General features: G+C 40.6%; 1 protein-coding gene across 3 annotated transcripts in view; it reads left to right on the forward strand.

The window, feature by feature from the left end:
• LOC140480041 (phospholipid phosphatase-related protein type 5-like) overlaps positions 1 to 25,004 on the forward strand; it is a 134,889-nt gene that overhangs the window by 65,706 nt on the left and 44,179 nt on the right. For all 3 annotated transcript variants that reach the window (XM_072574594.1, XM_072574596.1, XM_072574593.1), the window contains exons 3-4: positions 14,919 to 15,172; positions 20,120 to 20,296. In XM_072574594.1, the coding sequence (XP_072430695.1) occupies positions 14,919 to 15,172; positions 20,120 to 20,296 (431 nt within the window). The remainder of the gene's footprint in view (positions 1 to 14,918; positions 15,173 to 20,119; positions 20,297 to 25,004) is intronic.

The following is a 25,004-nucleotide window of genomic DNA, read 5'->3' on the forward strand; positions in this document are numbered from 1 at the left end:
TCAAGGAGGAGAGGGTGGAGTGAATAGGTGGAAAAGAAGATAGGCAGGTCGGACAAGTCAAGGAGACAGTAACTGAGCTGCAAGTTTGAAACTAGGATGAGGTGGGGGAAGGGGAAATGAGGAAGCTGTTGAAGTCCACATTGATGCCCTGGGGTTGAAGTGTTCCGAGGCGGAAGATGAGGCGTTCTTCCTCCAGGCGTCGGGTGGTGAGGGAGCGGCGGTGAAGGAGGCCCAGGACCTCCATGTCCTCGGCAGAGTGGGAGGGGGAGTTGAAATGTTGGGCCACGGGGCGGTTTGGTTGATTGGTGCGGGTGTCTCGGAGATGTTCCCTAAAGCGCTCTGCTAGGAAGCGCCCAGTCTCCCCAATGTAGAGGAGACCACATCGGGAGCAACGGATACAATAAATGATATTGGTGGATGTGCAGGTGAAACTTCAGCCCATTAAGTCTACTCCGCCATTCAATCATGGCTGATATGTTTCTCAACATAAAAACAAGGACTGCAGATGCTGGAAACCAGAGTCTAGATTAGAGTGGTGCTGGAAAAGCACATCAGGTCAGGCAGCATCCGAGGAGCAGGACAATCGATGTTTTGGGCAAAAGCCCTTCATCAGGAATAGTTATGTTTCTCAACCCCATTCTCCTGCATTCTTTCTGCAACTCTTGAACCCCTTACCAATCAAGAACCTATCTATCTCTGCCTTAAATACACTTAATCACCTGGCCTCCACAGTCCTCTGTGGCAATCAGTTCTACAAATTCACCACCCTTTGGAAGAAGAAATTCCTGCTCATCTCAGTTACAAAGGCTCATCCCATCACTCTGAAGTTGTGCTTTTGAGTCCCAACCTCTCCTTCTAATGGAAACATCTTCTGTGTGTCCACTCGACGCAGGCCTCTCTGTATTCTGTAAGTTTCAATCATATCGCCCCTCATCCTTCTGACCCAGGGTCCTTAACCACTCCTCATATGATGAGCACTGGGATCATTCTTGTGAACCTCTGAGTAAACAGAAGAGATGCTGTAATAGGTTTTTTTTTGGAATCTTTCTCCTCTCACATTAAGCTATCTTACTCTAATATTTCCTCTTTTACTCCTTATTGCTTTTTGAGTTATCTGCAGGTTTTGAAAGGCTTCCCAATCCTTTGGCTTCCCACTAATCTTCACCAAATTGTATGCTTTTACTTTTACTTTTATGCAGTCCCTGACTCTCCTTATCAGCAATGATTGCCCCATCTTCTCCTTTAGTATATTTATTCTTCCTTGGGACCCTTTTCTGTTGTGCCTCCTGAATTAAACCTGAAACTCTCACCTCTATAGCTTCATTGTCTAGGCTCCCTTTCCAATCCCAAACTATTTGCATGCTAAAGTCCCCCATGATTATTGTAATATTTCTTTTCTTACATGCCTTGTCTATCTCTTGATTTATTTCCTTCCTCACATCCTGACTACTGCTGAGAAAGCTGTGCACAACTCCTATCACCTTTTTTCCTTCATGGTTCCTCAACCTTACCCATAGAGATTCGACGTCTTCCGACTCAATGTTACTTCTCTCTATCAATTTAATTTCATTTCTTGCTAACAGGACAACACTGCCCCTCGACCCATCTGCTGTCCTTTTAACCAGATGCATATCCTTGGATATTTAGGTTCCAACCACCCCATGGCTCAACACTTCAACTCCCCCTCCCACTCCACCAAGGACATGCAGGTCCTTGAACTCTTCCATCACCAGACTATAGCAACACGACGGCTGGAGGAAGAGCGCCTCATCTTCCGTCTAGGAACCCTCCAACCACAAGGGATGAACTCAGATTTCTCCAGTTTCCTCATTTCCCCTCCCCCACCTTGTCTCAGTCCCAACCCTCGAACTCAGCACCGCCTTCCTAACCTGCAATCTTCTTCCTGACCTCTCCGCCCCCATCCCCACTCCGGCCTATCACCCTCACCTTGACCTCCTTCCACCGATCGCATTTCCAACACCCCTCCCCCAAGTCCCTCCTCCCTACCTTTTATCTTAGCCTGCTGGACACACTTTCCTCATTCCTGAAGAAGGGCTCATGCCTGAAACGTCGATTCTCCTGCTCCTTGGATGCTGCCTGACCTGCTGCGCTTTTCCAGCAACACATTTTCAGCATATTTAGGTTCCAGCCTTGTTCCCTTTGCAACCATATATTTGTGATATTCACAATATCACACCTGCCAATTTCAACCTGCACTACAAGCTTATTTGCCTTGTAAAATCATAATCAGTATGATTTTATGTACATATGAGAGAAACTCTGTTAGAAGGTTGGAAATAAAGCAGCCTACAGCAAAGGTCCATGCTGAAAGATCCTTGTGCCTATAATGTAAGTAAGTACATCTTGCAAAGGCATATTGAGATCTGGACTGAAATTCTCTGACCAGAAGACCATACTCAAAGAGTTGTTGAAAATTATGTAGCCAACTTTGCCCCAATATGCGGACAAGTTGAGATGGAATTGTTTATCAGCATCATCGTGATGTAGGGTGCCATTGGTAACTTGGATAGGTGTCAATTTATTACAGTGGCTGGAATGGAAAACTGCTTGAAGGGATTTGCAACCTTGGGAAAGATGGATATTGATCTGGGAAGTCCCTACATGTTCAAGCACTTGGGAGAGGAAAAGGATATTGGAGATGGGGTTGCACTTGTAAACTCAGAGAGGTCAAGAGCTGGGTGATTTGAGAAGAGGGGAGAAGTAGACTTTACTCTTCACATATGCTATTGAATTTTGCAGGCTGTCCCCCTTGTTACAGTGTCGTAACTGCAAATGTCCTCCTTTACCATAGGCAGCTAGATAAAGTTAGAACAGTCTTCTGGTGTTATACAAACTAGTGGAAATATCCAACTCAGTTTGATCTACTGTACAGATTACAGTGATGTGCTGTACTTAATTACAGATAATGAGAAATTTATTGTAACTTTTTAAACCCAGCAAATCTCCTTTTTTTAAACTAGGACACAAAAAATAGCTGGTGAATGCATTCATGCAGAAAGCATCTCCAGATCTCCATAAAGTATTTGTGACCAGTCTTGAAGAAAATAGGCTTTCATCTAATGGCTTATTAGATGGGGGCTGATATTAGTACAACACAAACAGGTACTGGTGGTTGGAACGACGGGGATCTAGAGGTGAATTGATGCTTTTATCTACTTATTACCCACCCTGATGTGACTGACTGCATTTAAAATTGCAGTCGAAGCTGGTGTACTCCATTTTAAATTTCAAGACCTCATAGCTTCTGATAGCTTCTCAAGAGGTCAAAACCTGCTAGGAAAAGCTGTTTGAGATGAAGGAGATCTCCACAAAGAAATCCTGAACCTCCCCCCCACCCGGATTTTAAACTTCTTTCCTCGATCTGAATTCACAAACATTTGCCTTCTGCTGGAATCCCTTTGGTGGATCCCAGGCATTCAAATGTATTGACTGGTCATGCATTTTGATCAGGAAGTTGGCAAGTGCATTCTAACAAAGTTAAATTATTAGCCTCTGTCCTGCACCTCCCAAACAGGCAAGAAATTTACTGTGTTGAGCTCCCACCTCAGAGTTGAAATTAAGTCCATTATTTTAGGAACTAAAAAGCTTTTGAAAAGCATCATTTTTGAAACATATTCATTATTTTGGAAAAGCATATTTAAAAGATATAGTAAGCACAACTCTCATATACTGTTGATTTTTTTTTGTACATGTTCACGCACAGATGACTAATCTATTCTGACAATGTTCACTCTGCTCCTAAATTTTCAAATTGATTCTGAAACCCTGCAGTCCTGCTTTCTTCCTGATCGAATTTGTTCAGATTGACGTTCCAATCCACTAAAAATGCTGTGACTTCTGACAAATGTAGAAAAATTGACTCTTTTTTTAAAAAAACATATTATCCATTATCTGACTCTACATGGGTGAGACACATATCTCTGCTTGCATTTATCTCTTTTGTAGATGAAACAACACTTGGAGGTGTGTTCAATAATTTTTTCCATCCTGAATAAAAGCTTAAGCATTGGAAGTTGTTTTTTATTTTGTGGATCATTAATCCAGAAGACTCTTGGAAGCTACATGGAAAAATTATGCCTAAACATTTCATGCTCAATGGTGCGACAGCTGTAATAATGGGCTTGTTCTGATGCCATCAGCCTTTTTGAGTGCAGAATGTCCTTTACAGCTCTGAAAATGCATATGTGTCTTCAAAGAATTCACTTTCAGTGGACATAACCACAGTGAAAAAGAAGTGAAATTTAGTTGACAATATTTGAGGCCCACTCACTTCCTTTCACTCCACACTCATCATTATCCCCATAGCCATCCTTTTCTTGGCAATGCTCTGTCATTTAATTGAGAGAAGCTAGAGGCTGTTGCAAGTCTGACATTATCAGCAATTTCATAGAAAAGGGACAAATTTGCTCATGGATTGCTCTGCTTTCAAAGGACTCTTACAGGGATAACTTCTGTTGTTGATTCAACCCACTATGCAATTTATAACTGCACTTGTAACATAGAGTCCCCAACACCAATTTCTCATTCTCATGGGCAATCCTTCACTACTTTGGCAATGTCAATAATTCAAGTATTAACCTGGACAACTATGATTTGGAGATGCCGATGTTGGACAGGGGTGTACAAAGTTAGAAATCATACAACACCAGGTTATAGTCCAACAGGTTTATTTGGAAGCACTAGCTTTTGGAGCACTGTTCCTTCATCAATCACCTGATGAAGGAGCAGCGCTCCAAATAAACCTATTAGACTATAACCTGGTGTTGTGTGATCTTTAACCCTGGACAACTAATGTTAGTACATCATTTGATCAAAGGATCATCACAGTCATGATTGATATTATCCCTGTCTGCTACCCACAGTACAAACTTTTCTGAATTGCTGTGATGAAATAGTCATCAAAAGCAGATTTTCCATCTCCTTTCTCCAGATAAAGCAAATCCACTGTAGACCAACTGGCCTGCGCTCTTGTTAGAGAGACATGACTGGTTGTGGTTTAGCCAAATGGTAGCCACACCTCAGCGAGGGGAGAAGTTGAGGAGGAGGGAACCTTCATAGTAATTGCACCCAGTGCAGAAATTGAACCTCTGCTGTTGGCATTACAAACCAGCTGTCCAGCCAATTGAGCTAACCAACTCAAACATTACAAGCAATAGAGTAATTCCCCAGGCAGCCCAACCATGATTAGCAAACCAGCAACTTCCTTTGTAATGCAGCTCTATGACAAACCAGATGATGTATGACCAGTTTAATAAATAAATGAATGGATCTTCCCTTCAGAAAAGTGCAGTATTAGAATATAATAATGGTTTATGCAGTGTCCTTTTATTTGTCCAACCTTCTCATAGATTTTGTAAAAGGCTATCCTCTGACTCCTATGCTAATATATTTAGATTAGATTACTTAAAGTGTGGAAACAGGCCCTTTGGCCCAACAAGTCCACACCGACCGCCAAAGCGTAACCCACCCAGACCCATTCTCCTACATTTAACACCTTCACCTAACACTACAGGCAATTTAGCATGGCCAATTCACTTAACCTGCACATTTTTGGATTGTGGGAGGAATCCGGAGCAACCGGAGGAAACCCACACAGACATGGGGAGAATGTGCAAACTCCACACAGAGAGTCGCCTGAGGCGGGAATTGAATCCAGGTCTCTGGCGCTGTGAGGCAGCAGTGCTAACCACTGTGCCACCATGCCACCCACTATTGTAACTTAATTTACAAATATGGAAGAAGATAATTCAAAATCTCATCATTAGGGTTTGAAGTCAAAAATGTGAGAAATTTTAATGTCAGATAAATAAAAATGATTTAAATTTAATCATTTTATTAGAACTTACTGCCTGGCCGTAGCTCACCGCCACCACCTTCTCAAAGACAACAAGGGGCAGGCAATAAATGCTAGCCAGTGACATCCATGTCCCACACGTGAACAAAAAGCACATTTAATAGAAAAAACAGATTTGAACAGTGCTATTCACTGTTACTCTCATTCCAAAATGACTCACAGTCAAGCGAAACATAGGTTAAAGATCTACTTGTATTTACTTGCAAGAATTTCAAAATATGCTTGCTGAGTAATATTTTATGCTGGATTCATTGTTGACCATAAATGAATAGAATAATGTAATATTATGTTCTTCAAGCATTTGCATCAGTTGGGAATGGTTAACATGTTTCCATGGAGATTTTAAATCAACCAATTTCTTATACCTGCTGCTGTGCCGTCAGCTGCTGTTAGATAACACAGTGCTCCAAACAAGATTTGGAAAAGTCAAGTTTTCTTTGGTCAATGAGCTTGTAATTTACAGCAAAAGTGAATTTTTGACAAATTGGGGAGAAATATACAGCAAAACCTATTTGTTATTCCATAATTTAAACTCTTATATTGTTTTATGGTCATAAGCAAAGCCACATCACTAAACCTTAAAAATAATTTTGAGGATTTTTTCCCTCATGTCACTTTTAACCAAACCCACGCAGTGGAAACAAGGTGGGTGGAAGCTCAGTTATTTACCTGCCCTGTTGAAGCTCCACCAGACTGCAAAATGAACTCTTCCCTACTGAAGATTCAAACTTACTCACTACGCTTTGGCTGACTGGTGAGATCTAAATGAAATGCAGGAACTACAATATTCCAGGTCTTATTCTGGAGCAACAAACGTGTTGTTATCTTATACCACGACTCGTAGAATTAGGAACAAGAGTATGCCACTCAATCCTCAGAGCCTGCTCTGCCATTTTATAAGATTATGGCTCACCTAATTTTCACTGCAGCTCTATATTCCTGCATATCCCTGATTATCTTTCCTCCCCTTGGTAATCAAGAATCCAACTACCCCTTCCCTAAAAATATTTAAAGATCTTGCATTCGCTGCTTTTTGAGGAAGGGAATTCAAAAGACTCACAAACCTCAGACCAAAGAAAATGTTCCTTCATCTCTATTTTAAATGGGTGTCCCTTATTTTTCAACAATGACCTCTAGTTTTAAATTCTTCCATAAGTGGAAACATTCTTTGCATTTCCACCCAGTCAAGTCCCCAGAGGATCTTATACGTTTCAATCAAGTCACCTCAGACTCTTCTAAACTCCAGTGGATACAAGCCAACCTGTCTAGCCTTTCCTCATAAAGCAATCCATTTATTCCAGGTATTAATCCAGTAGACCTTCTCTGAACATCCCAAAATGCTTACTTTTTAAAAGTGTAGTCATTGTTTAATGTAACAGACAAAGCTATTAATTTTCACACAGTAAGTTACCACAACAGAAGTAATGAGTAACTAGCTCATCTGTTTTATGTGTTAGTTTCAGGCAGTTTAGGGGTTAGTTTAGTTTTGGTTCGGATATTGGGAGAACTCTACTGCCCTTCTTCACAGAGTGCTATGAGGACTTTAATATCCAACTGAGATTTTTAATGTCTCATCCAAACCTAGACACCTGTAAACGTGCAGTTCTCACTATTACATGGAATTGGCTGCATTTATGTTGGAACAAAAACAGAACGTGCTGGAGAAATACAGCAGGTCTGGCAGAATCTGTGGAGAGACAAAGCAGTGTTAACTTCAAGTCCAGTGACCCTTCATCAGATTTTGGATTCATCTTTAAGTCAGAGGCAAGAGTATTACCAACCAAGCTAACACTCTAATTGGCAATTTCAGCAGAGGTCAAGTTAATCTATCTCTTTCTCCCCTCTGTATCACATGCTTAGAGCTCCCAACTGTTTTATGCATATAGATACCTCACATAGTATATCCTTTGAAGGTATCTGTACAAAGGAACTATTTCCCATGAAACAATAAATGTATATGTTAATGATTAGGATTCAAGTTTTAATTAAATGGAAGATTTTTTTAGCTGTATAAATAGCTGGCTATTATTTGTTAAATCTGTGTAAGGAAGTGGCATACTCTGCTATCAAACGTAATATGGTAGGCAAGTAGGAGGCTAGAAGAACACAGCAAGCTAGGCACCATCAGGAGGTGGAGAAGCCCACATTTTAGGTGCAACCTTTCTTCAGGATTGGAGGTGGGTGTAAAGGGAGTTGCAGATAAAGGGGGTGGTGGGGCAAGGTGGTGAACTGCGTGTAAGTGAAGACAGGTAGTGGGTACGACCCTAGTTGGTCAATGGGAGGAATTAATCTGGTTCATTGGCAGGGGGGAGTGGAAGGGAGGGGGAGGGGCTGGGAAGGTCATTGGTGGATGGGAAGGGAGGTTATTTGAAATAGGAGAACTCAATGTTGAGTCCTCTGGGCTGTAGCTGCCCAAGTGGAAGATGAGGTGTTGTTCCTCCAATTTGTGGTTTGATTTGTTGTGGCCAAGGATAGTCATGTCAGAAAGGAAGTGGGAAGGGGAATTGAAATGGGTGGTGACTGGGAGATCCAGTCAGCCCCTGTGGGCCCGGCTGTGATGCTAGGTGAACTGTTCCCTAAGTTTACATTTGGTCTCCCTGATGTAGAGAAGACCACATCGGGAGCAGCTGATGCAATAAACTAGGTTGGAGGAGAGGCAGGTGAACCTCTGTCTCACTTGGAAGGACTGTTTGGGGCCCTGGATAGAGGTGAGCTGGCAGGCTTTGCATCTTTTCTTGTTGCAGGGAAGGAAGCTGGTGATTCGGGGGCGGTGTTGGGGGGGAGATTGGCACAAACCCAGAAGTGGCAAAGGGAATGGTCCTTGCGGAAGACAGAGAGGGATGGGGAGGGGGAGATGTTCTTGGTGGTGGGGTCTAGTTGGAATTGGCAAAAGTGTTTAAGAGTGATGCGTTAGATGTGGGGTGGTAGGTGAGGACAAGGGGGACTCTGTCTTTATTGTATTGGGGGGATGGATTTAAAGCAGTGGAGAAGGGAATGGAGGATGTGCAGTGCAGGGCTGTCTAGATGACAGATGAGGGAAAGCATGTTGTTCAAGATAGGTGGACATCTGGGATGCTTGGGAGTGGAATGTCTCCTCATCTGAGCAGGTGAGGCAGAAGCAGAGAAATTGGGAGAATGGGATGGAGTTCTTGAAGGATATTGGGTGGGAAGAGGTGTAGTCCAGGTAGCTGTGAGAGTCTGTGGGTTTATAGTAAATGCCCATCTGGAGACTGTTGTTGGAGATGAAAATGGTGAGGTCAAGAAAGGGAAGGGAGGTGTCTGAGATGGACCAAGTGAATTTGAGGGTGGGGTTGAAGTTGTGGATGAAGTCAATGAACTGCATATTAAGTTGTAAATTAAAAAATGAAATGCAAAAATGCTTACAACGTCTCCAATATTTTATTCAGGTCATCCACAGTTAGTTTTGTTCATCATTTGTTTTATGCCCCAGCCCATACACAGTCCTATATCGAAAAGCAAGAAGTGGTGATGGCTTTCTCCTGAGTTACAAAAGACATTGCATTTACATGGCACTTTCAACTTCATGATGTCATAAAGTGTTTCACAGCCAATGAGGTGCTTTTCAAGATTTCTCAGTATTGCAAATTCTGCAATCAGTCGAAGCACAGCAAAATCCCCAAAACTGCAATGCGATAATAACCAGATCATCTGCTTTTGGTGCTGTTGCCTTTGGAGACATGCCAGCTGGGACAATTACCCTGCCTTACCTCAGAAATGGAATCATCATAGAATTGCTTATGTCCACAGAAACTTGGTGAAACACCTCCTCTGACTTTAGGGCTTGTGTCAGGAAAGCAATGACACCCTAATTTTCACAAAAGTAACACTGGAGTGGGGCGTAAACCATGATTTTGTGGTCTCAACAACAATAATGCAAGCACTCAGCCGAGTAGACTTCGAATAATACACATGCTGTAAATTACATTGGTCTTCTGTTAGTCAGAAGAATTAAGCTGTATTAGGTGTTGAGATTGTTTTGAGATATTTTCTCCCCCAGCATTTCTTTCCTTCCAACCTCGCCATCCTCCCACATGCACAAGCTCAGAATGAATTAAGTCTGTTCACTGGTAGCTGCAGGCTTCCACTCACACTAGAATCTACAAATGTAAATACAAAGCATCTGCTTGGCTCTCAGATGAAAAGCCAGTGGGAAATCCATATTTCTGATTTAATAAATAACTGTAATTCTAGTAGACCATTACTTTGATTGGTTTGAACAAAGATAGTCAATAATGTTAGCCATTGATGACATGTACAATACAGATTGGGCAGAGTATCCATTGTACTCACCCCAATTTGTTGGTGAAACAAATGACTTTTTAAAAAAAAATTCCTTACAGAATGGAAACAGGCCCTTCAGCCCAACAAGTCTACAATGACCCGCTGAAGAGTAACCCACCCAGACCCATTCCCTCTGACTAATGCACCTATTCCTATCACTATGGGAAATTTCTCATGGCCAATTCACCTGATCTGTACATCTTTGGATTGTGGGAGGAAACCAGAGCACCCAGAGGAAACCAACGCGGACAAGGGAGAATGTCTGGGTGGAGTTTGCACAATCACCCAAGGCAGGAATCAAACCCGCGTCCCTGGCACTGTGAAGCAGCAGTGCTGACCACTGAGCCACCTTGCCCCCCCACAAAATAGCTAGGGTCTCTTGAGGTAGTATCCATAACTTTGTGTCAGAAAATCAATTGTTCAAATCCTACCTACTCCAGAGATGTGTAATGGAAGGCTGGATATATTTTAGACTGGAAGGAATCATTGGAACAGTTTATTTCCACATCTGGGGGGAAAGAACATCAGCAGTTTAAATACACTATCTATTGAGTAATAAGCCACTTTTTTGTCATATTTCAAGATCAATTTTAACTCTGATGTTTTCAGAAATAAATCCCATATACTCGCTTTGATATAATTATCAAAGAATGGATCCTAATTTATCACTTTCTTCTTGAATGGAACTCTCTGTAACCATTACTAAATGTGACCCAGACAATGGCATTAATTCCCAAATTCTATTGCATAGGTGCTGTTTTTGAATGAGATGGGAAAGAGTCTTGGGAGTTCATGAAAGATCCCATAATACCTTTTGAATAAGAACAGAGGAATCCTACCTCCTATCCTGGCCAATATTTATCCCTTTACCAATATCAAAAAAGAACATTCCTTTTACTTTTTCACAGCATGTGAGCATCACAGACAAAGCCTGAATGTGTTGCCTGTGCCTAGTTGTCCTTGCTGATGTGGTGGTGAGTTGACTTTTTGAACTGCTGTAGTTCATCTGCTGTGGTAAGATGCCACTCAGGGCGGAGTACCAGGATATTGATCCAGTGATGATGAAAGAATGGAAATATGTTCCAAGCCAAAATGGTGTGTGACTTGGAAGGAAACTTGCTGGTTGCAGTGTTTCCATGTCCCTGTCCTTCTCGAGGGCATAGTTTACAGGTTTAGAAGCTGCAGTTGAATGAGGCTTGCTAAGTTGCTGTAGGGCATCTTGTATTGCTGCTTCTAATGGTGGAATGTTCCATTTGATAGATGGTCAGCCAGATAGGAAAATATTGAACTACCCGAGGGCTGTTGTCACAATACTCATTCAGACATCAGAATCCTGACTTATGCCTTGTAGATGGCGGACAGGCAGGGAGGTGGCTTTGGGAGTCAGGAGGTGACTAAGGTGGTGTAGTATTTCAAGCCTCTGACTTGATCTTGTAGCCATGCTATTTATATAGATGGTCCAGATCAGTTTCTGTTCAATGGTAATCCCCAGCATGTTGACACTGTGGAACTCAATTATTATCATACCATTGAATGTCAAGAGATCATGGTTAGATGGTCATTTGTTGGAGATGGTTATTGCCTGACATTGTGTGACATGAATGTTACTTTTCACTTATGATTCCTAGCCTGAATGTTGGCCAGATTGTGCTGCATAGAGACATGGGCTGCTTTAATAGCGAAGCAATGTTGATTGGTACAGGACCTTATACATTATCAGTGAACACCCCAACTTCAGACCTCATGATGGAAGGAAAGCCATTGATGAAACAGCTCAAGATGTTTAAGTGTAGGACATTATGCTGAGGAGCTCCTGAAATAATGTCCTAGGACTGAGATGATTGGCCTGCAACAACCACAATCCAGTTTCATTTGTGTTGGATCTGACTCCAAACAGGGCAGAGTTTCCTTTCTGATTCATATTGACTCAGCTTTACTAGGATGCTTTGAAGTCACATTTTGTCAAATTTCGTTGATACAAAGGACAGACACTCTCATTTCATCTCTGGAGTTCAGCTATTTTGGACCGAGACTGTAATGAGGTCAGAAGCCTTATGACAACTGAGGAAACACAACTGAGCGCTGATTTCATAGTTATTCAGGTAAAAAAATGTATTTCGCTGTTTGGGCCAGTAATTATTGCATATTCCTGTTTCCCTGGAAAATGGTGGTGGTGAACTGCCATCTTGCTGTTTAGGAGTGTGTGTTAGGATTTTGATCAAACAAGATGTAGGAATGGCGATGAAGTTTGAAGGCTAGATAGTGTGCAGCTTGGAGGTGACAATACAATAGCTTTTACACCTCAGTAAATATTGTACTTCATTGGCTACCTAGCACTTTAGGCCAGTCAGCGATTGTAAAAGCTGTTATACAATGGCAGATCTTTCTTCTTCTTCCCTATGAATTTTATGGATCAGGTTAAGACTTAATTATGGTGCTTCTCTACTTAGAACACTGAGTGCTTCTGAAATTTCCATTTAACCCACCAGATAAAGTTCTTGACAACTAAGTGATTTTTCAGTGTGATAGGTACTGGCCATTACCGTTTTAGGCCACAAAATTAAATCTATTAACTGTGAAATATCATATTTATTTTAATAATTTATATTTTTACCTTAATTGAAAAAAATCTAAGGAGTTTATTTTTAGCGGTGAACCTTTTCACTTTGTGACAGCACGTGAAACTGAACTTGGAAAGAATGTTTATATTTTCCTTTTCTTACACATTGGGCTTTTGTCAGGTGCTTTTCATTCAGAAGATGAACTCAACAATCTTTCAAATAAACATATTTTAAATTGCATTTCCTATATATGGTCAGCTGCGTAGATCTGAAGATCAAGAGTGCCCAAGTCAATTTAATAATTCCTTTAACTGAAGTATAATATTGCTGTTTTGCAACACTGTAAAATCTTAGAATGGTGCATATAGAATTGTACAGCATAGAAACAGGCCCTTCAGCACACCATGTCTACATCGACCATGATACCATTCAAATTAATCCCGTCTACTGGCACACACGCTACAACTTTCGACTCCTGGGTTATCTCCTGACCACAGATCATAAACATCACCATACACGTCATCACATCAGGATGAAAGCAGTAAATAGTATCGTGAATGATTAAGACATGTACGTGTTCCCACTTGAAACTGTGTAGATATTCAAAGTGCAGACTTAGCTATCATTAGATAAATCTTTGAAATTTCTGATCAACAAGCAAGCATCAAGGCAAATATTTGTTGCATTGTCTATGCTGTTACATTTACATCCATGTGAATGCTGTTATTTCACAACTGGTAAGAAATCAATGCAAAATCATCGAACACAAAACTGTCACTTGGCAACAATTATTCTGCTAATAAACCTTCTTTCTAATATCTGTATGTTCTCTCAATGGTTTGCATGTTTTCAATGGCTCTCTACTTCCCTGCCATACTAAGCACAGAGTTGTGGGTAGTGAGAGAACTAAAGTGAGCTGGAGCGCTTTAGGGAACATCTCCGGGACACCCGCACCAATCAAACACACCGCTCCGTGGCCCAACATTTCAACTCCCCCTCCCACTCTGCCGAGGACATGGAGGTCCTGAGCCTCCTTCACCACCGCTCCCTCACCACCAGACGCCTGGAGGAAGAATGCCTCATCTTCCGCCTCGGAACACTTCAACCCCAGGGCATCAATGTGGACTTCAACAGTTTCCTCATTTCCCCTTCCCCCACCTCACCCTAGTTCTAAACTTCCCTCTCAGTAACTGTCCCCATGACTTCTCGGGACTTGTCCTACCTGCCTATCTCCTTTTCCACCTATCCACTCCACCCTCTCCTCCCTGACCTATCACCTTCATCCCCTCACCCACTCACCCATTGTACTCTATGCTACTTTCTCCCCATCCCTACCCTAGCTTATCTCTCCACGCTTCAGGCTTGCTGCCTTTATTCCTGATGAAGGGCTTTTGCCCGAAACATCGATTTCGAAGCTACTTGGATGCTACCTGAACTGCTGTGCTCTTCCAGCACCACTAATCCAGAATCTGGTTTCCAGCATCTGCAGTCATTGTTTTTACCTCATTACTTGTTGGTAGATTTGCTTCAGGATCGTTTCCTACCTAAAGTTATGTTATCTACATTTTCTGAAGGTGATATTTCCTTAAAGAATGCTATTCTGTAATTGAGATTGGACACATTCTTGAGGGAATATAGGAAAAGTTTTCCTTTGCTCCTAATCTAATAATTCTGTATTTTAATAAGCACAAACGTATTCCCCTGGCAACATCCATTCAACCAATGAAAAACACCTAATCCCTTTAAACTACTGAATGGATGAATTTGAGTATGTTTTCAATTAGATGTTTCTTGCCCTACAGTTTTCCTTCACCTCAAGTTTAATTCTGCCAATGTAACCATTATTTTTTTCACTACAGCCTAGAATTACTCAAATAGAATTCCTTTGAGCAGTTTCAAAGCTCATAATACAGTTGGTTTACTCCAGTTATAATATGACAAGATACCTTGCACTCAAAGACTCCCTAATAGAGATAGGTGTGAATGCACAGCAATCAAGTAATAAAGAGCAACTCCAGGTTCAGAATAATATTTAATTAGTAAACTTGTTTCGCTCAGTTCACCTTTACATGAGAGTTGTACACTTTTCAAAAACAAATGCTGTTTTACCATGTTGTTTTAGATTTCAGATCAAAAGCATTATCTTTTCTAATTACATTTTGGCATCTTTTCTTTCCCAGGAGTTTATGCATTTGGACTTTTTGCCACTGATATATTTGTAAATGCTGGACAAGTGGTGACAGGAAATCTAGCCCCCCATTTTCTCACAGTCTGTAAACCTAATTATACAGCACTGGGCTGTCAGCATGAATCTGTGCAATTCATCAACAGTGAAGAAGCCTGCACTGGCAACATAGATGCCGTTACAAAAGCCAGAAAAAGCTTTCCATCCAAAGAGGCAGCATTAAGTGTGTATGCAGCCGTCTATCTGGCAGTAAGTAAATTTGTTGCATATTATTATGCTTTCTACAGTGACTTTAACAAAAATTCATCTACTCAAACAGTCATACAAAATTGCTTAAAGATGGCTACAAATTCGTCCAAACATACAGCAAATTGTTGACTCAAAAATGGATCAATTACTTGTAGAGTTACACCTTGAATGATAGTTTTTGCCCCAGTGCAAATCTCTCTAGGCATCTGACGTTTGTTTAAAACATACTGATATTTTATGACAACTGAGACAATTGAAATGATTTTATTTTTATTGATGTTTAGTTCAATATGCTATATTGGCTTGTCTTACACAAGCGTTAATTTGAATGGAAACATAGGAAGCATTTGCAGCAGCATTGCCACTTATGTTTATTACAGTTAGCATAAACAAACGTGGGAATAGAACCACACTGTACACAAAAGAAAATTCCAGATACCTTTAAAGCAGGAGTTCCAAAAAAGTGGACATTGAGATGCCAAGTGGGGTCAGGAGCTGATACTTTGGATTTCTAAGCTCCACGTCAGCAATCGCCTCAAATGGAGTTCAGACTGAGTAATTTTTACCTACTCGTCTCACTTATGCTCACAACCTATTCTCACCTTCAGATTGTGATTATTTTCACATCTCAAAATGGGGTCACTGTAGAAAAAGGCTTAGGAAGCACTGATGTAGAGCTATAGCAAGAATATTACACAATATCTATATTAAAAGTAGTGAAACAGAATGAAAGAAGGGCAAAGAAGTGGCACTTATTCAGTTAAATAATCATGCTAAGTTTCACAGGTCAATAAATGTATTTCTTACCTTTCATTTGGAGCACACCAGATTGTACTAAGTTATTATTGGTAAAGACATTTCTTCTTACCATAGCACTTATGTTGAATCTGTGCCCTTTTGTTATTGATCCACCGACCAATTTACATGTAGAAACACCACATGAATCCTAACCTTAATCTGTTCACAAACAAGCCCTGACCAATTGAGTATTTTTGGAGGCTGTGCATCTCTCTGGTATGTCATTGGTTAGGTATTAAGCTATATATCTTTTGAGCCAAGGGAGTGGAACAAGACCAACTAAGTTCTCCAAGAGATGATGGAGCATCTACAATACCAATGTTTCTGAATTTTTCCATTAAGATTGCCCGTACTCCAGCCAGAGATACAATGAAAGATTTGGTAAATTAAAATCAGCATTACAATAGCTGTCCACAACAGTTGATTTGATGTGCTTGCTGCATCTCTGTAAAATCTGTCTCCCTCACAGTTCACTACATCTGCTGCAAATAAGCGAGAGTTCATTTTCTTCCTCCTTCCTGGAGCTTTGCAATATGCTGAATAGCTACTGTATTCACTGATAATCCAATGATGACAAAAGCCAAGTAATAAGTTGTATGTCTTAATACCAATTTGCTACACGATATTCTGTGAGCTTTTATTTAATGCAATTACCTTTAATGTGGCACCTCTTCAAGTCCATGTACAATACATCCACTAATTTCCCTTCATCCACGGGACATGCTATTTCTTCAAACAACTCCAGTACATTGGTGAAATAATGTTTAGTTTTCACAGGCTGACTGTGCCTGATTATCTTAAACTTATTCAAGTGCCCAGCTGTAATATCTTTAATAATAGTCTATGAAAATGTTTACTGGCCTGTAGTTTCCTACTTTCTGTCTCCTTTTTTTTTGATAAAGGAGTTTCTATCATCCAATCTAAAGGGAGTATCCCGAAAAAGCGAGCCTCAGAAAATTAAATGCATCAACCATCATTATGACTTCTTTTCCGACTTTAGGATGAAATTCATCAGGACTCCAGCACTGCTACCCCATAGCATCAGGAGCCCAGGTTTGATTCCACCCTCAGGCAACTGTCTGTGTGGAGTTTGCATGCTCTCCCTGCACCTGTATGGGTTTCCTTCCACAGTCCAAAGATGTGCAGGTTAGGTGGATTGGCAATGTAAAATTGCCCATCGTGTTCAGGGATGTGCAGTCTATGTGGATTAGCCATGAGAAATATAGGTTTACAGGGATAGGGCTGGTCTCGTTAGAGAGTTGGTATGGGCTGAATGGCCTGAATCACCTATAGGGATTCTATCTTAGCCTGTCACTCCAACTATTCACTCAATACTGCTTTTCTGGTAACGTGATTTTTCTCAGGTCCTTCTTCCTTTCTATTTTCTGATGTGTAGCTTCTTCTGGAATGTTATTTTTATTCTCTATATTGGGGGCTAGAATTGTTCAATTTATCTTCCATCTCTTTATTTTCCACATGCCATATGCATGGATTTCCTGAAGATATTTGAAACAGTGCCTCACAGCAGACTTGTGAGGATATGCGTATATCATGGTGTAAAGCAGACAGTAATAAAATGGATATAAAATTGGCTGAGTGATAGAAAGCAGAGTGATGATCAATATCTGTCTTTTGGGATGGAGAAGGCTCCTTGGGGAGATCCCCAAGAGTTGGTTTGAAACCCTTGTGTTTTTTCTGTAATGTGGATCTTGATGTCAGGGGACTATTTCCAAGTTTGCAGATGACACAAAACTTGGAAGAATTGTAAACTGTGAGGATGACAAGGATGAGAAGGATATTGACAAGGTGGTGGAATGGGTGAATGAGGTTTACTGCAGAGAAGATTGAGGTGATACAATTTGGTTGAAAGAACATTGAACGGCAATCCTAAATAAGGGGTACAATTGTAAATGTGATGCAGGGGTAGGCAGACCAGAGTGTATATGTGCACAGATCTTTGAAAGTGGCAGAAAATTTGGTGAGAGCAGTTAAAAAAAAGTATACAGTGTTCTTGCCTGCATTAATAGGAACAAAGAGTACGAGAGCAAGGAGGTAATGTTGAACATTTACAAGACCTCACCTGGAGTATTCTGTGCAGGTGTGGATGCGATATTATAGGAAAGATGCAAATGCATTGGAAAAAGTACGCAAGCAATTTACTAGAATGGTATGAGAAACGTCAGCTATGACAATAGATTGAAGAAGTTGGGGCTGTTCCAACAAAAGTGAAAAAGGCTGTGACGAGATCTGATAACGATTTTTAATATCTGGATAAGCTGGACAGAGTTGGTAGGTTGAAGCTGTTTCTGCTTTTAAAAGAACCAAGAACAAAAGGTCATAGATTTAAAGGGATTTGCAAACGAAGCAAGGGTGATATGAGAAAAGGTTTTTGAAACACAAGTTGTTGGGGTAATGCAGTGCTTGGAAATGTGGTAGAGGCAGGTTCAAGTAAAACCTTCAAGAGATTATTGAATGGTTATTTGGATGGTAGTGGTCTGCAGGGATATGGGGAAAGGCAGGAGATTCACACTAGATAATACAGCTAATGCAGGCACAATAGGTCACATGGCCAGCTTTCTCTTGTGTTAATTTTTCTCTCCTTAATAATTATTTTGTCATTCGTCGTCCTTTTTTTGTATTATGACCTGTAACCTGGCAATTTTGCATTAGTCATAGGATGCATCAATGAGTTTTTAAGACCAGCATTTGTTATCGCCCATTTCTCATTGTCTAGAGAGCAGTTAAGAATCAACCATGTTGTTGTGGATTTGGAGTCACATGTAGGCCTTTCTAATTATCATGGGTGGTGAGTCCATCTTTTGATATTGCCCTTACTCAAAGAAGGAGTCAATTGGCTGGATGGTTGGTCTTGAATTGAATGATGCCAGTAGCATGAGTTCAATACCTGTACCAGCTGAGGTTACCATGAAGGTCTTGTTATCTCAACTTGTTCCCTTGCCTGAGACATGTTGACCTTCAGATAAAACTCACTACCAGGTAGCCCTACGATCCTCAGGGACTCTGGTGACTTTACTTTTACTCATTGGAATGTATTTATTCTGTGTATTCTGAAATATCTGCCATTGTATCTCTGTTGACTTATCCTTCAACTTAATTTGCTAATTCATTTTAGCCAATAGTGCTTCCAAATCCTTATGACTGCCCTTACTTATTTTAAAGGAAAATGTGTTGGACCCAATACACTCTCTTCCAATCTGAATGTACAATTCATTCACACTATGATTATAGCTCTCTGAGGGCATCTTCAATATGGGGTTATTGATTAATCATACTTCATTGCACAACTCCAGGTCCAGTATAGCCTGCTCTCTGGTTGGCTCCAGAACATGGTAGTCTAAGACGTTATCCTGAAAACATTTTAATCTTTTAGGCTACTTTTGCCAATCTGACACATCCAGTCTATGTGTATATTCAATTGTTCCATGATTATCATTGTCCCTTTCTAACAAGCTCTCAGTATTTCTTCCTTTATGTTCCACCCTATCATGTAGCTACTATTATGGGGCATGTATACCAGTCCCAAAAGAATCTTTTTGAACCACAGAATACTTGTGATGCAGATGGAGGCAATTCAGCCCATCAAGTCTACAGCAACCCTTTGAAGAGCTCCTCACCCATATCCATGGCATCCCCAGAATGGATGTTTTACTATGGCTAACCAACATAACCTGCACATCTGTGGACATCACAGGGCAATTTTTTGGATGGCTAAGCCACTTAATTTGCACATCGTTGCACTGTGGGAGGAAACCCACACTGAGATGGCGTGAATTTGCAAATTCCACACAGATAATCCCCAGGAATGGAATCGAACCTGGGTTCCCAGCATTGTGAAGCAGCAATGCTGACCACTGAGCACCATGCCACCTCTTGTAATTTACCTTTACAATTTCTCACCTTCACCCAAACCATTTCGTACCATAATTTCCTCAACTTCAATCATCCCTCTCCATTGTGCTAATGCATCAAATAACAGAACTATCTGTCCCAAGCAGCCTGTTCTTCTGACATGTCCATATCCTTCAGTATTTAGGTGGATTTAGCCTTTCATTAAAGAATTTTAAACAGAATGTGTAATCATTGTGACATTAAAAAAAGTTTAAGATTGTGATTTAATTCTCTTTGTAGATGTATATCACATGTACTGTGAAGGCCAATGGGACAAGGCTTGCAAAACCTCTCCTCTGTTTGGGCCTCATGTGTTTGGCATTTCTGACTGGAATAAACAGGGTGGCAGAATATCGAAACCACTGGTCAGATGTTGTAGCAGGATTCATCATAGGAACAGCTGTAGGAGTGTTCTTGGTAAGTAAACATCAAAAAAGTCAAAAGAAAATGTCTAACTCCCATCCATACATTATAATATTGATTCTGAAGAGACTGCATTCAGTGTTCCACAACAATCATTTTACTTCTTAAAAATTGTGGAATCAAGTTTCAACGCATTTCATCAATAAACATTTGGCCAGTGTTTAATTCCATGGTATAAATCAGTGAAATGATGTTATATCTATGCAACATTTAACATTCCAGAGGCAACATATTAACTCAATATTTGCAATCTTTCTTATTGCTGGTTTTCATGAACCTTCACATAATGCCTCATTGGTCATCTTTCAACTCGCAATTGATTCATATTAACGAGAAATGCAAAGATTCTAAAATGTGATTCAAAGTATGAATTTCAGATTTTGCCATTGAAATTTTAATGATTAGATGTCACTACTGCATATACATTGCTTAGAGTTTGCAGAATAGCAAAGGTGGAGGTATGATTTACGGAGCAGAGTGAAAATCCTGGATGTCTATGTCATGTAACACTCACTTTACTATTGAAGATGGCACATGACACACAAATGACAAAATGTACTTTGGAAATCATCCAAAATTGTTAGATATGGAGTGTTTTTTGCATCCTTTTATTCTACTTATATCTTGATTCGTACCTATTATTCTTAAATATTAGTAGCAAATTAAATGATGTTTATTTAAATTATTTTGACTCTTTCATTTCTTTTTCAGTATGTCAGTGTAATTTTGTTTTATGTCTGTGTTACATGTCTTGGAGCAAGAATGGCATTGGCTAACCACATGCTGCAGTTGAACAGAAAACACTAACTTAAGCAATGTACATTTGAAAATAGCTACTGTGAATACTCCTGTCAAGGGCAACAATTGTCAAGGCTGAAGATACGCTTCTGAAAATATAAATTATGAAAAATGATATGTCAACAGTATTAAGCAGAATGAATGCATATGCAATGATCTCTTGAGGAGGAAAACAAAGTAAGAATTACAAAAATGGCACTTATAACATGTTAAATCAAGAGCAAAATGTAGAAAGAATAATTACTGCCGCTAGAGGGAAAAGTGCCAGGGAAACTAATGCGGCTAAAGACTGATTGACCCCTGAGCCTTATGGGTTGCATCCTGAGGCGCAAATTAAAGAAACGACAGAAGTAATGGATGCACTGATCAGTATCTTCCTGGAATCCTTTGATTCTGGAAAACCGTCAATGTGATATTTTTGTACCAAAAGGAAGAGACACAAATATAGGTGATGATAGATCAGTTAGCTCAACATCTCTTATTGAGAAAATGTATAAAGAGTGTAGCAGAATATTTAGAAATTTTAGGATTTAATCAAGCAGAGTCAGCATAGCTTCATGAAGTGCAAAACATGTTGACAAATTTCTTGGAATTCTTTGAGGAGGTAACAAGCAGGATAGATTAAAGGGAGCCAGGAGATGTGATCATAGAATCTCCACAGTGTGGAAACAGGCCATTTGAGAAATGAAATCTGCACAATCCCTGCCCTCAAGAGCCTCCCACCTTGACCCACCCCATAACACTGCACTTCCCACGGCTAATCCACATAGCCTACACATCCCTGGACACTATGGGCAATTAAGCTTGGCCAATACACCTAACCTGCACATTTTTGGAGTGTGGGAGGAAACCCATGCAGACACAGGGAGAATGTGCAAACTCCATACAGTTACCCAAGGGTGGAACCAAACTCAAGTCCTTGACTCTGTGAGGCAGCAGTGCTAACCACTGAGCCACTGTGCCGTAATATATTTGGATTTCCAAAAGTTGCACTTAAGGCAATATGAGCCTATGATGTGAGGGGAGTATATCAGTATGGACAGAGGATTGGCTCACCATTCCCTCAATGCACATTTTATGTACAACTATACACAAAACATCACATACCATCATCCTGAGGCTGTCTGCCGTTCCCATCACTTTTGGGCCACTATGATGAACCAGAGGATTGGATCTTGGAAATAAGGGGTGCCCTCTATACATAGGAAGATGCTGAACCTATCAGAAGAGCCATTTAACCACTAGTAATACTGTTGAGCAGACCATACTGAAGCACTTGGGAAGTGGCCTCCAGAGCTCACTGAAGTAGATGCTCATGTTCACGGTCTGTTCTACATTGTGCGACTTTGCTATCAGATAGGACCTAGTACTTTAGCATGCCTGCTGCAATCAAATTAGAGTCCAGGGTCTGGGACCGAAGTCCCAGGCCAACAAAAGCATGGGGGCTCATGATTCTTGTCCCTGCTCCTGACCATAAGTAGTCAGCACATATTTGAATGAACCTGTAAATTTTAAATGGAAACTGTACTCATTAAACAGAAGCTGCAACAGACTGTGATGAACTCATAGGTCAGTACATCAAATATATCATCAGTGAAAAGGTCCTAGGTTTGCTGATGCAGTGCTGGGGACACTAACATGTCAGGTACAAAACAGAAGAGATGATGTTTTGATAGAGGTGTAAGACAAACCCTGAGAATAGAAAGAATTGGAGAAGGAGAACAATGACAGGAGTGTCACTCCTGATACAAAAGTAAAATGATGGCTCATTTGTGTAAATGTCAATGAATTCATCTCCACAGGGCACCTCATAGCCATCACACCTTTCAAGCTGCTCAATGCACCATAGCCCCATCACTCACCCACCCATTCAGAACTCATGCCTAGTCACTTAAATGCATTTGCCTCATGCTCACACATCTGCCACTACTGCCAACCTTACACCCAGCTCTTATTGTTTCCACATATATTCGGTGATTCAGCTTTGGATAGCACATCATCAAAATACATTGCAAAACACTCACCGGCATTCTTCCCTCCCTTGTGCTGAACAGGATACCTCATAATATCAGAACAGCAGGAACAGTCATGCATCACCTTCTGAGCCCAATGTAGGACATGTTGCTCTGCATCTTGAAGCAGGCTGTAACTGAGAATATTGCATCTTGTGACACCGAGAACATCTGGCAATATTGGTGGATGTCATATTCCTGCCGCATGACCATTATTAACTCCTATCTTCCTCTTATCCTGCTAATTGCATGAAGAACAAGCTGCATATGGTGTTACTGTAGACTTCATATTTTACGCCTACCACTTTTTCCTTGCCCAGCACACCTTTTCTGCACTCCTGTCTTCTGATACCTAAGAACAACCATAATGGAGAAGAAGGAGAGCTGCTAAAGACATCCAAGTAGGAAGCATCATGACTTAATCTGATAATCACAAATGCTGCGGGTACTTTGGAAGGCAGTATGGAAATGGGATATCCACGTAGTCTGTCAGCAGGCATGAGTGAGTTCCTGCCAGGCCAGAGGAAAGGGCATTTTGTGTGCCAGCTTTCCAGAAGGTGAGGTCATGAGATGCGGGATCTCAGAGCAAGTCCAGAACCTTTCTCTTCACAAATGCGACCCGACCCTGTCAGTTCTTTTTCAGCATTTTCTGTTTTCATTTCGCATTTTCAGTATCCATCAGGTTTTCCTTCTGTGATGAATATCTATCCTGTAAAAGTAAAGGAAAAGCCCTCAGTGTCAGAAAAATTACAGTAAAAGTTAAAAGCCTGTTAAAGATCCCCAAAAACTGCCACTAAATCTGTTTTTACCTATACTGTTTTAGCAATGCAATTTTTCTATTTCCCACATTAGGTGGCCTGTGGCTTTTTGATTAAGTCCAACTGGAGCAAAGTTAGCATCAATTATTTTCTGAAGACACACCCTGCTGGAAGTGAATACATTTATACTGCGATTATTAGTAAAAGTTAGACAGGACCTTGTCTATGTCAATGCTTATATTCAAAGTTTACTTTCTGAACTTTTTGTCTGTGAATGTTTACAAGGATCTGTCACTCTCTCCAAGAGGCATTTAAAGCTTTGACGTGTGGCTGAAACAACTGCAATCAAAAAAAAACTATTAATTCTAGATAGGTTCAAATGGCGAATGTCTGTTTAAGAACAGCTTCATGGAATTAAAATGGAAGTACCAATACCACGTGGACTGCAAACAATCAAGAAGATGGCTCTCTGCCAATTTCTCAAGGTTTGCTAAATCTGGACAATAAACACTGGCCTTGTCCACAACACACACATCCCAAGGATGAACAAAAGAAATTGCCACCACACTAGAATGATGCAATGTAAAAACCCAGTGAATGTCAGGCTGCCTCCTCCTTAGCATTGATATTTGTGATCTCTATAGTCAGGTCAGGATCAAATAATGGAATTCTACTGCAATTTGAACTACTGCAAAGAAACGACTTCTCAGCATTGTTAAAGGTGCTGTATCAACTCATTCAAGGTTCTTTTATTGCAAGAAAAGAGCTTCATCTCATCATAGTCAAGCTTTCAGAAGTTAAAAATAATAGTTAAAGCCCACACATATCCCAACTCCTGACTGCAATTTTTTAAATAATTACTGGAGCAGGCAGAAAAATGGCAAATGGAATTCAATGCAGAAAATTCTGAAATTATCCATTTGGGAAGGACTAATCAAACTAGGGAATACACAAAAATGGGGGGCTACTGAGATGCATTGATGGATATCACGTCCATAGGATCCTGAAGATGATAAGACAGTTATGTAGGTGATAGACCATGCATATGAGATACTTTATTTCATCGGGTAAGACATTGAATACAAAAGTAGGGATGCAATGCTGGAACTATATAAGTTAAACTATAACTCGAGA

Source organism: Chiloscyllium punctatum, chromosome 7, assembly GCF_047496795.1.
Source record: "Chiloscyllium punctatum isolate Juve2018m chromosome 7, sChiPun1.3, whole genome shotgun sequence".
Taxonomy (NCBI): Eukaryota; Metazoa; Chordata; class Chondrichthyes; order Orectolobiformes; family Hemiscylliidae; genus Chiloscyllium; species Chiloscyllium punctatum.